The sequence below is a fragment of the Pristiophorus japonicus genome, chromosome 2 (genome assembly GCF_044704955.1).
Source record: "Pristiophorus japonicus isolate sPriJap1 chromosome 2, sPriJap1.hap1, whole genome shotgun sequence".
NCBI lineage: Eukaryota > Metazoa > Chordata > Chondrichthyes > Pristiophoridae > Pristiophorus > Pristiophorus japonicus.
The window spans coordinates 138,745,893-138,763,877 of NC_091978.1; the positions used below are offsets into that span (position 1 = coordinate 138,745,893).

General features: G+C 42.4%; 1 protein-coding gene across 6 annotated transcripts in view; it reads right to left on the reverse strand.

The window, feature by feature from the left end:
* Positions 1 to 17,985, reverse strand: part of pcm1 (pericentriolar material 1) — a 280,791-nt gene that overhangs the window by 80,453 nt on the left and 182,353 nt on the right. For all 6 annotated transcript variants that reach the window (XM_070869661.1, XM_070869689.1, XM_070869670.1 and 3 more), the window contains 5 exons: positions 15,346 to 15,701; positions 10,347 to 10,496; positions 7,826 to 7,882; positions 6,193 to 6,365; positions 5,978 to 6,112 (listed from right to left, as the gene is read on the reverse strand). In XM_070869661.1, coding sequence (XP_070725762.1) covers positions 5,978 to 6,112; positions 6,193 to 6,365; positions 7,826 to 7,882; positions 10,347 to 10,496; positions 15,346 to 15,701 — 871 coding nt within the window. The remainder of the gene's footprint in view (positions 1 to 5,977; positions 6,113 to 6,192; positions 6,366 to 7,825; positions 7,883 to 10,346; positions 10,497 to 15,345; positions 15,702 to 17,985) is intronic.

Sequence of the window (17,985 nt, forward strand, 5' to 3'; positions counted from 1 at the left end):
CCACCCATCCTTTCCTTCAACGACTATCTGTCCTACCTGTGGCAGGGACTGTGGTTCTCGTATTGGACTGTTCAGCCACCTAAGGACTCATTTTAAGAGTGAAAGCAAGTCTTCCTCAATTCCGAGGGACTGCCTACGATGACGAAAAGACTCAGTGTAGAACATGGATAGAATTTCTGCGGTGTTTTCCTAATTTCACACAGTCAGAAACCCTATATAAATACTATGTGGCAACCTTCTGCCAAAGTTATGGAAAATCGGAAGAATTTCCATGAATACAGCCAGCGCCCCACTGCTAACCTGGCGACCCTTGATGACCCCGAGACGCAGAATGCCCACAGCGCTTGGTCTACCCTCCAAGCTACCATAACCAGTGCATGCTAAGTGACGCTCGGTCACTCAACCAGGAAACACCAGGACTGGTTTGATGAGAATGACCAGGAGATCCAAGAGCTAATAAATCGCAAGCACAGAGCATTTCTGAACCTAAAACAACCCAAATCAGGAGCAGCAAAGCAGCATTACAGACAGATTAAGGCCGAAGTCCAACAAAATACCTGCGACCTAAAGAACAGGTGGTGGATGGAGAAAGCACAGGAGATTCAGCAGCTGGTCGACAGCAATGATGTGTGAGGATTCTTCACTGCAGTCAAGGCTACCTCCGGGGCAAGCACCAAAGGGTCCACCCCACTGCTGGCCAAGAACTGGGAGACACTCATCAAGAACACCGAGGCAGTCAGGACCCGCTGGAAGGAGCACTTTGAATATCTCCTTAATCGAGACTCTGCCTTTGACTCGAGTGTACTCGACTCCATCCCGCCACCATCTCAGCAAAACCCCAGCCCAGCACGAGGTAGAAAAGGCCATCCGCCAGCTCAAGAACAAGGCAACGGGAGCGCATGGAATCCCCGCTGAGGCACTAAAGTATGGCGGAGAGGCACTATTGGCACGAATGCATGGCCTCCTCTCTCTCTCATCTGGAAGGAGGAGAGAGCATGCCGGGAGTTCTCAGAGATGCAGTAATCATGACCATCTTTAAAAAAGGGGACAAGTCCGACTGTGGCAACTACAGAAGAATCTCAGTTATCAGCCACTGGGAAAGTCGTCGCTAGAATCCTCCTCAACCTTCTCCCTGTGGCTGAGGAGCTCCTCCCGGAGTCACAGTGCGGATTTCAGCCACTACGGGGTACAACGGACATGATCTTTATGGCACAACAGCTGCAAGAAAAATGCAGGGAACAGCACCAACCTTAGTACTTGGCCTTCTTTGACCTTACAAAGGCCTTTGACACTGTCAACCGCGGGGGACTATGGAGCGTCCTCCTCCGTTTCAGCTGCCCCCAAAAATTTGTCACCATCCTCCGCCTGCTCCACGACGACATGCAAGCCATGATCCTGACAAACAGATCCATCAGAGACCCAATCCATGTTCGGACCGGGGTCAAGCAGGGCTGAGTGATCGCGCCAACCCTCTTCTCGATCTTCCTCGCACTCAACAAGCTCCCCGCTGGAGTGGAACTAAACTACAGAACAGTGGGAACCTGTTCAACCGTCGTCATCTCCAGGCCAGATCCAAGACCGTCCCAACTTCTGTCGTCGAACTTCAGTACGCGGACGACGCTCGCATCTGTGCACATTCAGAGACTGAACTCAAAGTTATAGTCAACATCTTCACTGAGGCGTATGAAAGCATGAGCCTTACATTAAACATCCCTAAGACAATGGTCCTCCACCAACCTGACCTCGCCCCCAGTCGTCAAGATCCACGTGCTGCCCTGGGCAACGTGGACCACTTTCCATACCTCAGGAGCCTATTATCAGCAAGGGCAGACATCGACGACAAGGTTCAACACCGCCTCCAGTGTGCCAACACAGCCTTCGGAAGAGAATGTTCGAAGATCAGGCCCTCAAATCTGGTCCCAAGCTCATGGTCTACAGGGCTGTAGTGATACCCGCCCTCCTGTATGGCTCAGAGACGTGGACCATATACAGTAGCCACCTCAAATCGCTGGAGAAATACCACCAACGATGTCTCTGCAAGATCCTGCAAATCCCCTGGAAGGACAGATGCACCAACGTTAGCGTCCTCGATCAGGCCAACATCCCCAGCATCAAATCACTGACCACACCATGGGCGGGCCACATTGTTCGCATGCCTGACACAAGACTCCCAAATCAAGCGCTCTACTCGGAACTCCTACACGGCAAATGAGCCCCAGGTGGGCAGAGGAAACGTTTCAAGGACACCCTCAAAGCCTCCTTGAAAAATGCAACCTCCCCACCGACAACTGGGAGTCCCTGGCCAAAGACCGCCCTAAGTGGAGGAAATGCATCTGGGAGGGCGCTGAGCACCTCGAGTCTCGTCGATGAGAGCATGCAGAAAACAAGCGCAGGCAGCAGAAGGAGCGTGTGGCAAACCAGACTCCCCACCCACCCTTTCCTTCAACGACTGTCTGTCCCACCTGTGACAAAGACTGCAATTCCCGTATTGGACTGTTCAATCACCCAAGAACTCACTTTTAGTGGAAGCAAGTCTTCCTCGATTTCGAGGGACTGTCTATGACCTGACAGATGAGAGATAGATAGAAAGATATTGATATTTTATAAGAACAGTCACACATGGCCTTTTGGCTGCCAATGGTGGAAGTGAATGGGGGGTGGGTAGCACATACTGGAATTATCTGCCTAAACCACTCTGCTTCTCCACCTTTAATACCCTCCTTCAAACCCGCCTCTTTAACCAAGCATTTCTCTTCCCAAATACAAAAGCAAAATATTGCAGATGCTGAAATCTGAAATAAAAACAGAGAATGCTGGAAATCTCAGCGGGGTCAGGCAGCATTTGTGGAGAGAGAAACAGAGTTAACGTTTCAGGTCGACGATCCTTCCCAATATCTCCTCCTTTGGTTGGTGTCTATATTATGACTACAGCTTTAAGTGCTTTGGAACATTTTTCTACATTGACGGAGCTACATAAATGCAAGTTGTTGTTGTTCAGGTGTCCACTAGGGTAGATGAGGAATGTTTTTGTGCCAGGGTTTGTGTAATAGGATTGGAGAACAACAAATATTAAAAAATGAATAGAAAGGAGTAAAAAGACAAAAACTTATCCAATGAGGAAGAAAAAAAAATCATCCTATAGCTTGAAAAACACCAAGGCTTGATAACCATAAGAATCATATGTCTGGCTCTTCTCATTCTCTAAAAGCATTTCAACTTCCATGTGTGAATATGATTTGCTGCCATCTGACAGAGGAAGTCGCCAGAGGAGAGTAGGGAAGTTGCATCTTTAAGAAGTTAATCTCATTCTGGTGCTATCTTGGTCAAGCAATCTTTTTATTTCACTGTGAAGTACGCACGACTTATGCTGCTTCTTCTGGAACAATGACTGAAGATACGTCTCAGAATATGACTAATTATACGAGGGGAAAAAATGCCACCTGTAGACTCTTTGTAGACAGAAGCTTCTCAAAAAGAGGAGTGCCTACTATAGTTATGTGATCTGGATGCAAGTTAATAAGAAGAATCAAGGGGCACAAGTTTCCACAAGAAAAAAAACGGGCGCCCCTCCGAGCTGGGCGCCCGTTTTTCGCGCCTAAAACAATCCTCGGTATTCTCCACCTACTTACAGGTCCTCCGGCGCAGCCAGCACGCGCTGCGGGGGGGGGGGGGGGGGGGCGGAACCAGGTCCCGGCGCTGAAAACAGTGCCGGGACCTCTGCACATGCGCGCTACAGTCGGCACGCAAGTGCAGTCGCTCCAGGCGCCGAACTGTGTGGGAGGGGCCCGAAGCACGCAGCCCCTAGCCCTGGCTGAATGGCCTCACTGGGGCTGCGTGAATAAGGCTCCTCCCACGGCCAGCTCCTGCTCCCCCCCCGACCAGACCCGACACTCGCTCCCCGCCCCCCCGCCGACCAGACCCGACCCGACACCCGCTTCCCCCGTCCCCGCCGACCCGACACCCGCTCCCCCCCCGCCCCGAGACCCGCTTACCCCACCGCCCCGACCCGAAACCCGCGCCCCCCTCTCTCTCTCTCCCTCTCTCTTCCCCCCCTCTCTCTCTCTCTCCCCCCCCGCTCTCTCTCCCCCCCGCCGCGCTCTCTCTCTCCCTCCTCTCTCTCCTCACCCCCCCCGCGCTCTCTCTCCCACCCCCCCTCTCTCTCTCTCTCTCTCTCTCCCTCCCTCCCTCCCTCCCTACCCCCCTCTCTCTCTCTCCCTCCCTCTCTCTCTCCCCCTCTCTCTCCCCCCCTCTCTCTCCCCCTCTCTCTCCCCCTCTCTCTCTCCCCCTCTCTCTCCCCCTCCCGCTCAGCGGCACGAACGGCTGCAGAATTCTCCCTGGCTGAAGCACTTTCACACAGGTAGGAAGATGGTTTATTTAATCTTTTCTTGGCTTATAAATGTTTATTCAGGTTGGATTTATTTGTATAATATTTGTAGAAGTATAAATAAGGATTTATTGTCGAATTTAATGAGTTCCCTTCCCCCCCCCCCTCGTTCTGGACGCCTAATTTGTAACCTGTGCCTGATTTTTTAATGTGTAGAATAGGTTTTTTCAGTTCTACAAAAATCTTCACTGGCTCCATTCTACTTTAGTTTGGAGTACATTTTCACTGTGGAAACTTTCAAATCAGGCGTCAGTGGCCGGACACGCCCCCTTTTGAAGAAAAAATTCTGTTCTAAACTAGAACTGTTCTACCTGACTAGAACTGCAGAAACAAAAATGTGGAGAATTGCGATTTCTAAAATAGTCCGTTCTCCACCAGTTGCTCCTAAAAGTCAGGCGCGAATCATGTGGAAACTTGGGCCCAAGGAGTCGACCATATTATTAAAAGTGCTGATGACACAAAACTATACATAATCATTAGAAAAGTAATTAATTACCTTCAGTGAAACAGGGACAATTACAGACACGGACGGAGGTAGAATCCTAGAAATTTATGGCACAGAAGGAGGCCATGCGGAGGCCTCCAGAAACATTATATCGTTAAATGTAAGGCGATACACATAGGAAAAAGGAGCTATAAACATGTGTAAGATGAAAACGTCCTATTTTGTGCTGATTTTTCTCTTTATTTCTCGACTGGCAGAGACAAGAAAAAAATCACACCCAAGGACTAGTAGCAGAAAGCAACATGGTTTTAGCTGATAAATTTCCAATACTTGGGGTCCCTAAACCTTGGTTCATGCCAACCTGAACCTAGTTATCTGAACTTACTTAAGGGACATATTCCCAAATCCCTCTGAATTGCTGGACTCTATATCACGCAAACAGAAACATCGACAGTGTGGAATTCTCAGCAGTTTAATTTGGAGACTCGAGCACAGTGATGCATTTCCCAACAGATCAAAAGGAAACAGATTTGAGACTAGAAAAAAATTCTCTCTCCAAAGAAAATTAGACATGTGAAACACACTCCCAAAGAAGATAGGTCATATCTTTAGAAGGGAATTGTTGCAAAGGGGAAGCTGGAGGCTATAGAAATATTAACATGAATGTTTTTTCCTCTCCACGGAAGATAGATGTTTGAGGTGAATTTTGTACTCTCTGCACGCTTCACATGCTGGAATTGCATACTGGTAATTTAGGGACAAGTCCCCATGATTTTCTGTCCACAATTTGAATTTCTGATATTTACTCACTAAACTGGGAGCATCAAAGTTGAAAATTTACCCATTTTATTGCTGAAATTAGGGGATTGTATATGATCTCTTGATAAAGTAGACTTAATTGGCAAATGATTTTTTTCCCCACTCCAGACTTTGTTACTTGTGCAGTATGTCCAGCAGTTAAAACAATATGAAATTCTTGGAAAAATAACATACTAGCACCTAGAATAAAAATACATTGCACGTCATGATTTTGATTTATTTAATCCAACACCGGATTTCTGACTCCTTCAGACCCCGAGATCCAACCACGGTGTTCAGCTTTGTCACATCTTGCAACAGTTGGTTCAATATATCATAAAAATACTTACCTCTTCATCACTTGTAACTAGGCTTTCACTAGGAGTTAGTTCTGAATTACATGTCATCCATACAGCTGAACTCCGTGACAAAGTGTGCTCCCCTTCTTTACAGCTCTTCTCTGAAAGATGTCTTGTTACTATATCCTGGATTGAAAAACAATGTTTTTAAAATGGATAAAGTATCACATTCTTAATGTATGCTTCATTATTTAAATGTCCAGTACCTGTAAAGCATAAAGAGCCCGCTGTCGAAGGTAATCAGTATTAAGCAACTGAAGCTCATGGAAGAGCTCAATGAGAAAATGGGGTCGTGATTCATTCTGAGAAATTAAAGTTGCCACCTCAGAATAGATATTATCACGTAGAGCTTCAAATAGTGAAAAGTCACTACCAGTTTCTGTAACAGAGAAAGCACAATTTAAATGATTTAGTAGCAAACATCTAAGTTTAAAAACTGATCATTCACCAAAGAAACGATGATCTTAATTCTCTACAGTAGTTAATTTCTCATTTAAATTTAGAAACATTAAAACATCAGCAATTCTTTTGAACCAGTTTTAGTCAGTACACTTGATTCAATACTGACTACTGATGAACTACTCAAATTAAAACAATGCTTGCACCCAAAAAATACTCCACTTTACCCTCTAGTTAGAAGAATGGGCAATTCAGTCACCAGAGATATCTATGGACACCATCAATGCCACTTTTTGATCAATCCACAAATAGACATGCATTAGCAGTGTAGGAAGAATCTTCCTCAAAATTGTTTCAACGACTGGAAATATGTACAGGATGCACCGCAGCAACTCACCAAGGCTTTTTCGACAGCACCTCCCAAATCTGCGACCTCTAACATCTAGAAGAACAAGGGCGCAGAGGAACACCACCACCTCAAAATTCCCCTCCAAGTCACACACCATCCTGACTTGGACATATACCATCACCTCTCTGCTTGCTGACCTACATTGGCTCCCGGTTAAGCAACGCCTCAACTTTAAAATTCACATACTTGTTTTCAAATCCCTCCCTGGCCTCGTCCCTCCCTATCTCTGGAATTTCCTCCAGTTCGACACCCTCCAAGGTTTCTGTGCTCCTCCAATTCTGGCCTCTTGAGCAAGCCCAATTTTAATTACTCCACCTTTGGCAGACAGTGCCTTCAGTTGCCAAGGCCTGAAGCTCCAGAATTCTCTCCGCCTCTCTACCCTTTTTAGATGCTCCTTAAAACCTATCTCTTTGATCAACTGCTTCAATATCTTCTTATGGCATGCCGTCAAATTTTGTTTGATAATGCTCTATAAAGCACCTTGGGGTGTTTTATAATAAAGGTGCTATATAAATACAAGTTGTTGCCATTCCTTCATCGTGGCTGGATCAAGATCCTGGAACTCCCGACCTAACAGCAATGTGAGAGCAACTTCACCACATGGACTGCAGCAGTTCTCCACCACCTTCGCAAGGGCAGTAAATGCTGGCTTTGCTCGTGACATCCATTTCCCAAGCATGAATTCATAAAATAAAAACTTTGTTTAGAAGCATAAGCATTAAAGTCAATAATGATCTTTGGTATCTAATGCTAATTTTGTTGCTTCCTCAAGCACCTTAATTAATCAAAATTAGAAATCCATTTCATCCAGACTTATTATTAAAAGTAAGTTAACAGTGAATTGCGGAGAAAGACCTAGTTTTAAATCAACTGGACTTTTTAAACTTCATTAAACAGACTAATTAGAAACTGCTAAATTAAGAAAAGAATACAAAGTCAACACAACAGAGCACAGCCCAAGATAAAAGCCCAAAGGAACTATTTTCTTCAGCGTTATTTGATTAAAAGTAACACTAAGTTCAGTACATTACCTGGTGCTTCACTGCATGCATTTCTGTTAGATTCGAGCAGTGCTCCCCTAGCATGTGCTGTAGGAAAGGGGGACAGACAGACAGATAGTAATTTGTACTAAACATTGTGTACTGTAGTGGAAAAATGATCTATCGCATTGCAGAAAAGGGATTAAAAGTGAGATATGAAGCCTCAACAAAAAAGCTAGAAATATTATATGCACACCTAAAATTAAATGGAGTTCTTTAATACTCATTTTGAAAATTATGTAGCAGCAGCAAAGTATTTCTAAAGCAAGTAACAGCTTTTATATGCATTCATTAAGAAGTCGAGAAATGCTTACCATGAAATGTCCCACTGGTAATTCACATTTTGTATCAACATATCAACTAAACATTGTTTTATAAAAAAAAGAGAAACTGCTTCATTAAAAAAAATTCTTCAACAGTTTTCTGTTGCAAAAATATTGAATAAATTAGCTCTTATTTTTAATACATCAACAATTTAACAATGTTGAAATCTGCCAATTACAAAATTAGCAATGTGTAATTGATAGCATGAGCAGGAACAAATGAAAATGAACTAATTTCTAGTTAAAGTGCAGAATTAAATATTTCTTCTCAACAGAACACAGCATCGTCTTTATAAATAGAACAGGTCAGTCCAGATAGACAAATCCATGAACAGAATCAATGCCAGTTTATTACTAACCTATAAGCAGGCTAGCATGATGACCCTATTCTATGATGACACAGCAGTGGCAGACACACAGCCTTCCAAATATCATATTATTGAATGAGAGAGAAAAATACAAGATTGAATACACTTCCTTGATTTGCTATCATTTAATCCATGTTGCCATTTACAAAGTACAGATCTGGGCTCAAAACTTCTCTCAAGATGTGAAGGTATGGAAATTACATTATAAACTAAGTGGCCCTAGTTTCCTTTTTTATTTTTAAATGTAAGGACAGATTTACGACTTTAGTACTCCATGTACTGTAAGCCTGCATCTTGCGCCAACAATGTTACATTCCCACTATTTCAAATTTAATTATTCTGTTCCATGTTTAATCAATCTAATTTGGTGCTCATCCAAAACAAAATGCCCATTAATTATTTGCTTAAAATAAACTGTTTACAAATGAAACCCATACTGAGGTAGTTTTTAGTTCCTTTATATGAAAAGAAGTCAAGTTTCTGACAGAATATCATAACATTTTGGGCTACTAAAATAAGGAGACAGCAACTTGACAGGATGTGGGTTTGCCATTTGCACACCACCTTCCCATTCAACTAAAGAGGTGTATTAAGGATTTTTGATGTGAGCAGGACCCATGCCAGCAGCAAAACTAGCAGGAGGGTCCGCATGCTAGCAGTAAAATTGACATGTTTAAGAAAACCAATGAGTTAGAATGGAAGTACCCTGAACAAAAGACTTTCATTCCCATGATACATTAATGAAATTACAAGTTCGTGTTCAAGTACAGATAAATCCCCCCTCCCCCCGCCTTTAATGGTGTCTCTGCGCGTGTGCACGTGTATGTATGTTGTGGTAGTTAAATATAGTTTGTTATACATTTTAGACATTTTGACATTCTGACTATTTGCCATTTCACTTGCCATTCTTTTCAACAGATAATAAATCAGCTTGCAGTATTTCTCCCCAAAAAATTGAACTTCATATTTATTGATTTCAGAAATGATGGTCCATAATTTGTACACTGAACATTTAAAAGAAAAAGATATATAGTAATTAATGTTAAAATTGAACACATCTACTATATAGGCATTATGTTCCCTCCCATGAAAACCCCACCATCTTAGGTCTCCACTCAAACCTGAAACTACTCCAATGACAAACTAATAGGACGGCCGACAAGTATTCTGGTATTGTTCCATTTATTGGCATAAAAATCTGCTTTGTGAACCAACTTGATAACTGATCGGGAAGTGCTAACGCCAGGAATGATTAGCACTAACTGAGTGCCTACACACAAAGGGCACAGCATTCTGGGGAAATGATTCTATAATTTACGAGGAATGCCATCTCATTTAAAATGAATCAAAATGGAATGTCATTAATTATTTAAAACAAAAAATAAATGTACATATTTTAAAGGGTCTAAAAATAAACTCACCTTATTGTACAGGTTTTTTATTGTTTAAATTATTGAAATTGTTTTATTTTTCTGTCCTTTTAAAGTCCTGCTTTTATTAGGTGTAAGAATTTCACGCGCATTCGCTGGGCAGAAGTTAGGCAAACAGCCCAACTCTCCGCCAACGAATGCCCATTTCTGTTAAGATTCGTACGATCTGTCAAGAGGATTTTTGACAGATTGCAAGTTCCGGGTTTAGGTGCATGCGCAGTGCATGCCTAAAACCGGAACTTGCGGGGCCCCTATGGGCGCGTGCGCACCTTCTCTGCCCCCATAGGGGCCATGAATTCAGCCCCTACAAGATGGTTAAAAAAAAGTCTAACTGGCAGTATGGATAAAAGAAACATGAAATCACACCAAACGCCCTATCACAATAACATACCAGAGGAGAGGTCACTTGATTTCTTTCGTTTTGACTTTTCTTGCAATTCATCTTTGGTTATGCTGGAAGTTCTAGGTTTCAAAAATTCTTCTGTCTGTGTAGAGTGGCAGACTTTTTCTCGACAGCTTTCACTTGCACTGGAAATGCTTGCTGATTCAATAAAACAGAAAAGTACTTGAGCTCAGCAACGAAAGTTAAAAATATTCATCCACATGTTTCTAAGTATTTTCTCCGAAGTCTTTTACTGCAATAGTTCTGTCGAATTAGGGCTAATTAAACTATCACGTTTGAAATTTACCTCGAAAAATTGGTCTATTTGAGTAATCTTTTTCTAGTTCATGCAATTGATATAACAGATTCCAACTACAAGACCATTTTTGCAATTATTGACAGGAATTTTGCCTGAAAGCAGAATTTATGTTGCTGCCAATATCTATAAATAGATATTTACTACATTGAAAAAACAGGCAGTGAAACAGGTTCAAAAACTATACTGTAAATTGCAATATATTACTGCAAAGAATACTTGGTGCAGCCTGATGCTGCCAGCACTTTTGCACAAAATTAATTTTGCTGAGACATTTGATTAATCACATTACAGTAATAGCAATTCTCACCTCAAAGAGCCTAATAGCTTTGTACAGAATAATCAGCTAAGTTTACACTTCAGAGAACAAAGAGGATTTAGAATCGACTATAAAAGGCAACATATTTTAACAGATTAATCGCTGCTTTTATAATGGTTTTGTGCAGCACTCGTGCCACTGGCTCCCAATGCCTGTATATTGTGCAGCTGATGCCAACCCCAAAGTATATTTGCCCACTTGCTAAAGTCTGTCACTGGGAAGATGAAGCAAAAGATTAGCTGGTCTCAGTGAATCCAGCAAGTTTCTGGCTGTGCAAGAGCCATGCATCAAATGCAATGGCACGAAATCTATATAAGGCAAATTCATGTGATCACGTTGAAGTCATCCCTCTTACAGCGGTCACAAATTTAGACTTCACACAAGAACAAAAGGGGCTTAAAATTTAAATGTCAACATAAATTTGTTGAAATTCTTTTGTTAGAATTTAGCAAAGTATTCTCACTACAATAAATAATTAACACCAATACAAACCAGGGTTTGCCAGGGTTAAGGACACCTCCTTTGGGCTGGAGAGGAACTTGGAGTGGAAAGGGGAGGTCCAGTTGTCATGGTCCATGCAGGTACCAATGACATAGGTAGGACAAACAAAGAGATTCTGCTGAGGGATTATGAGCAGCTAGGGGCCAAATTAAAAAGCAGAACCACAAAGGTAATAATCTCTGGATTACTACCTGAACTACAAGCAAATTTGCATAGGGTAAATAAGATCAGAGAGTTAAACACGTGGCTCAAAGACCCGTGTGGGAGAAATGGGTTTTGGCTCGTGGGAACACTGGCACCAGTACTGGGGTAAGAGGGAGCCGTCCCGTTGGGATGGGCTCCACTTAGACCGTGCTGGGACTAGGGTCCTGGCGAATCGAATAACTAGGGCTGTAGATAGGGTTTGAAATTAATTAGTGGGGGGGGGGGGGGCGGGGGGGGGGAGAGAGAGAATTCAGGTGAGCGGAATTTCAAAAAGTCAAAGAATAAGGAGAAGGCAGTAGAGCAGGGTAGCACTGGGGGAATGAAAACCAGAGTGTAATAGGAAAGGACAGAATGTATAAACATAGAAGTGTATCAGAAAGTGGAGTCAAAGCAGGTAAAAATGTTTTAAAAAAATTTAAAAGCTCTTCATTGGAATGCATGCAGCATTCGGAACAAAATAGATGAGTTGACAGCACAAATAGAAACAAATGTGTATGATCTGATAGCCATTACAGACACATGGTGACCAAGGCTGGGAACGAAATATTTTGGGGTATTTGACAATTCGGAAGGTACAGACAGAAAGGAAAAGGAGGTGGGGTAGCTCTGTTAATAAAGGATGAGATCAGTGCATCAGTAAGAAACGATATTGGCTCAGAAGATCAAGATGTTGAATCATGTTTGGGTGGAGATAAAGAATAATAAAGGGAAAAAGTCGCTGGTGGGCGTAGTCTATAGGCCCCCTAACAGTAGCTACACTGTTGGAGAGAGTATAAATCAAGAAATAATGGAGGCTTGTAAAAAAGGGATGGCAATAATCATGGGCGATTTTAACCTTCATATTGATTGGACAAAGCAAATTGGCCAGGGAAGCCTTGAGGAAGAGTTCATAAGAGTGTATCCGGGATAGTTTCCTTCAACAGTATGTTGCGGAACCAACCAGCGAGCAGGCTATCTTAGAACTGGTACTGTGTAATGAGGCAGGATTAATAAACAATCTCCCAGTAAAGGATCCTCTAGGAATGAGTGACCATAGCATGGTTGAATTTCAAATTCAGTTGGAGGGTGAGAAAGTTGGATCTCAAACCAGTGACCGAAGCTTAAACAAAGGAGGCTACAAAGGTATGAAGGCAGAGTTGGCCAATGTGGACTGGGAAAATAGATTAAAATGTGGGAGGGTTGATGAGCAGTGGCAGACAGTTAAGGAGATATTTCATAACTCTCAACAAAAATATATTCCAATGAGAAGAAAAGACAGTAAAAGAAGAGATAATCATCCATGGCTAACTAAGGAAATAAGGGATGGTGGTATAAATTGAAAAAAGGGCATACAAAGTGGCCAAGACTAGTGGGAGGCCAGTAAACGGCCACAAAAATAATGAGGGGGAAGATAGATTATGAAAGCAAACCAGCACGAAATATAAAAACAGATAGTGAGAGTTTCTACAGGTACATAAAAAGGAAAAGAATAGATAAAATAAAGGTTGGTCCCTTAGAGGATGAGACTGGGGAATTAATAATGGGGAACAGGGAAATGGCAGAGACTTTGAACAAATATTTTGTATTGGTCTTCACGGTAAAAGACACTAAAAACATCCCAATAGTGGATAATCAAGGGGCTATAGGGAGGGAGGAACTTAATACAATCACTATCACTAAAGAAGTAGTACTCGGTAAAATAATGGGACTAAAGGCGGACAAGTCCCCTGGACCTGATGGCTTGCATCCTAGCGTCTTAAAAGAAGTAGCAGCAGTGATAGTGGATACATTGGTTGTAATCTACTAAAATTCACCTGGATTCTGGGGAGGTCCAGTAGCAGGACATTTGGAAAAGCATTATACAAACAGAGTCAGCATGGTTTTATGAAAGGGAAATCATGTTTGACAAATTTGCTGGAGCTCTTTGAGGATGTAATGAGCAGGGTGGATAAGGGGGAACCAGTGGATGTGGTGGATTTGGATTTCCAGTCAGCATTCAATAAGGTGTCACAAAAAAGGTTACTGCACAAGATAGAAGTTGACGGGGTTGGGGGTAATTTATTAGTATGGATAGAGGATTGGCTAACTTACAGAAAACAGAGAGTCGGGATAAATGGGTCATTTTCCGGTTAGCAAACAGTAACTAGTGAGATGTTGCAGGGATCGGTGCTGGGGCCTCAACTATTTACAATATATATATTAATGACTTGGATGAAGGGACCAAGTGTAATGTAGCCAAGTTTGCTGATGACACAAAGATGGGTGGGAGAGCAAATTGTGAGGAGGACACAACAAATCTGCAAAGGGATGTAGACAGGCTAAGTGAATGGGCAAAAATTTGGCAGATAAGAGAATAATGTGAGAAAATGTGAGATTACTCACTTTGGCAGAAAAAATAGAACAAATTATAATTTAAATGGAGAAAAATTGCAAAGTGCTGCAGTACAGAGGGACCTGGGGGCCCTTGTGCATGAAGCACAAAAAGTTGCTATGCAGGTACAGCAAGTAATCAGGAAGGCAAATGGAATGTTGGCCTTTATTGCAAGGGGGATGGACTTTTCAAAGCAGAAGTCCTGCTACAACTGTACAGAGTATTGGTGAGGCCACATCTAGAGTACAGCATAGAGTTTTGGCCTCTGTATTTAAGAAAGGATATACTTGCATTGGAGGCTGTTCAGAGAAGGTTCACTAGGTTGATTCCAGAAATGAGGGAGTTGACTAGATAGGTTGAGTAGTTTGGGCCTGTACTCATTGGAGTTCAGAAGAATGAGAGGTGACCTGATCGAAACATACAAGATAATGAAGAGGCTCGACAAGGTGGATGCAGAGAGGATATTTCCATTCATAGGGGAAACTAAAACTAGAGGACATAGTCTCAGAATAAGGGGACGCCCATTTAAAACTGAAATGAGGAGGAATTTCTTCTCAGAGGGTTGTAAATCTGTGGAGGCTGGGTCAGTGAATGTATTTAAGACGGAGATACACAGATTTTCGAGCGATAAAGGAATAAAGGGTTATGGGGAGCTGGCAGGGAAGTGGAGCGGAGTCCAGGATCAGATCAGCCATGATCTTACGAAATGGCGGAGCAGGCTCGAGGGGAAAATGGCCTACTACTGCTCCTATTTCTTATGTTCTTGAACAAGGTGCTTCTACTGTGGCAGGTTTTATTTTGGATCGCAGAAGAGTAGCATCTCTGCTCCAGCTCGGTCAATTTATATTGTTAAAACTGGTTCATTCATTACAACAGTAGAATTTTGGACCTAATATATGTTGGTCTAAGATTCTGTTACTTGTATAATGAGGTCAGTTTTAGCAACTGAAATACAGGAATCTGGCACACAAACTACTTTTGTGATCTGACGAAGTGAAAGTATAAAAGCACCGACAGAAGGAACTTACTGCAAACCAAATGCTGCAAAATGAAGCAGACTTGCAACATAACATGTCCATGGGTCAGTTGTTGCCGATTCTAATACATGCAAGAGATCTGATTTACCCAAGTCTGGACTGCCAATCTAATGAAGTACATAGCAGATTTCCAATTCCAGAATTCAATGATGGCAATTAAAAAAAAAAAGAATTTTAAGCCACCATTGAATATGCTACTGATAATCCAACTGCTGTCCTGAGTAGTGAGGGTGCTTCAAAAGAATAAACACAAATCAGACAAACTATAGCACAAGTAATACCTGCACTCATTTCCTGGTTCTTCTTCTGATGAAAATAGGTCTTTTTACTTTTTCCCTTTGGAGTTTTGTCCTTGGAAGCTAGACTGGCCTGTGCACAGGCTTTTCTGGATTTAAATGTCTTTGTTACAGTGGTAGGATCAACTGGATCTGGCATACTACTAAAACTTTCCAGGGATTCTTCTTCAAAATTCTTCCTCTTCTTGCCATGAGCTTGCTGCTTTGGGTTATTTACAGTCATTTGAGGTAGAGAAGTGGGTGGTTGTGTTTGTCTGGGTGATTGTCCTACTACATCTTTTGTATCATTCAACCATACCAATTCACTCTGCTCTCCTTCATCCTTGGCCTGTTTTTGGATCCTATTTAAAAAAATGATAGTTAAGTCAGTACAACTAACAGACATGTTATATGAAGTAATATCTCCAAGTTTGCAGATGACACTAAGCTGGGTGGCTGTGAGGAGGATGTTAAGAGGCTGCAGGGTGACTTGGACAGGTTAGGTGAGTGGGTAACTGCATGGCAGATGCAGTATAATGTGGATAAATGGGAGGTTATCCACTTTGGTGGCAAAAACATGAAAGCAGATTATCTGAATGGCGGCAGATTAGGAAAAGGGGAGGTGCAACGTGACCTGGATGTCATGGTACATCAGTCATTGAAGGTTGGCATGCAGGTGCAGCAGGCGGTGAAGGCAGCAAATGGCATGTTGGCCTTCATAGTTAGGGGATTTAAGTATAGGAGCAGGGAGGTCTTGCTGCAGCTGTACAGGGCCTTGGTCAGGCCTCACCTGGAATATTGTGTTCAGTTTTGGTCTCCTAATCTGAGGAAGGACGTTCTTGCTATTGAGGGAGTACAGCGAAGGTTTATCAGATTGATGCCCAGGATGGCAAACTGACATCTTAGGAGACTGGATTGACTGGGCCTGTATTCACTGGAGTTTAGAAGAATGAGAGGGGATCTCAGAGAAACATATACAATTCTGACAGGACTGGACAGGTTAGATGCAGGAAGAATGTTCCCAATGTTGGGGGAGTCCAGAACCAGGGGTCACAGTCTAAGGATAAGGGGTAAGCCATTTCGGACTGAGATGAGGAGAAACTTTTTCACTCAGAGTTGTTAACCTGTGGAATTCTCTTCCGCAGAAAGTTGTTGTTGCCAGTTCGTTAAATATATTCAAGAGGGAGTTGGATATGGCTAAAGGGATCAAGGGGTATGGAGAGAAAGCAGGAAAGGGGTACTGAGGTGAATGATCAGCCATGATCTCATTGAATGGTAATGCAGGCTCGAAGGGCCGAATGGCCGACTCCTGCACCTATTTTCTATGTTTCCATGTTTCTATGAAGAAGCACTTTTAATGATCAAATCTGAAACATATATTGGCTCAGTGATACTAAGCCAATTTTCATAACTGAGACAGAACAAAATACAAACACGTCAAAGTAAATCTGAACAAGTTTTTTGAATTTTTTTCCCCCTGACCTTTTTGCCATACATGATCTCCAAACGATGTTTCCTATAAAACTACAGCATTATTATTTCATTAGTTCATTTGACATGAAAGTAAACAAACTAACTAGCTATTAAATCAAAACACCGCCGTCCCCACAAAAAGAAAAGATAGTCCTGCATGTGTGGAGATGTGTATAACTCAAAAAAGACCTAAAAGATGTCATCCATCTTCTTTAATTGCATACATTCCAGGAATGTATCAAAGTCGTGCCACTTCAGGAGAATCGCTCTTGCAGAGGAGCCACAGCACCAGCTGCCAGAGCCAAAGACATCATGTACCATAGTCAAATTCAGACTCTGATATTTGGTAAACAAGCAAGAATTACACGGTGACAATTTTATAAATTGTATCAATTACAATCAGATATCCAGGTAGAAAACTGGAACAGGTGTATTATATTAATAACAGAGAATACGAGTTCAAATTCTACTATGACAGTTTCAAAATTTGACTTCAGTTAAAAAAGCTATCTGGAAATAAAAGGCTGGTATTAGTATATGAGCGATATGAATTCTGGGTGAGTCCTAAGGATTGCCTTGTCAGATTACAACTGATCTACAAGAAATATATATCTGATATATCTATAAGAACTCTGCGAGCCAAAACAAACACGAGTAAGTGTGTTTAGTGCAAGTATATCTGCTTTTGGCCAATTAGTCCTGGCAACTGTGCAGTTTCCACACCAGAAACTCAATCACATGCTCAACAGTGGATACTTGGGGGTAAAGTTTTACCTTTCCTGTCGGATTGGTGTGGGGGGGGGGGGGGGGGTGGGCATCGTGGATCACGTCGGGAACCCGGATGTTGGAGAGGCGCCAGTGGCTTTTTAACAAAGCCACAAAAGCCACTGCAATTCAATCAAACTTCTGGGTTTTCCAACCAATTAACTGAAGCAGATCCGATGATGTTACGAATGACTCGACTTCAGCTGAGATATTTAAAGGAACAGTGCACAAATGACATTTGAAGGTTGGTGAAGTTGCAAGAGAGCTTGTTGGGAAAGAGAGTGGACTGAATACTAAGTTGCTTGTTGGTAAAGAAATTCATGTTGCTTGATAATCAAAAATGCAGACTCAACGCAAAAAAGCTGCCCCAAGATTCAGTGATGCCTCCCTGGAACTCCTGCTTCAAGG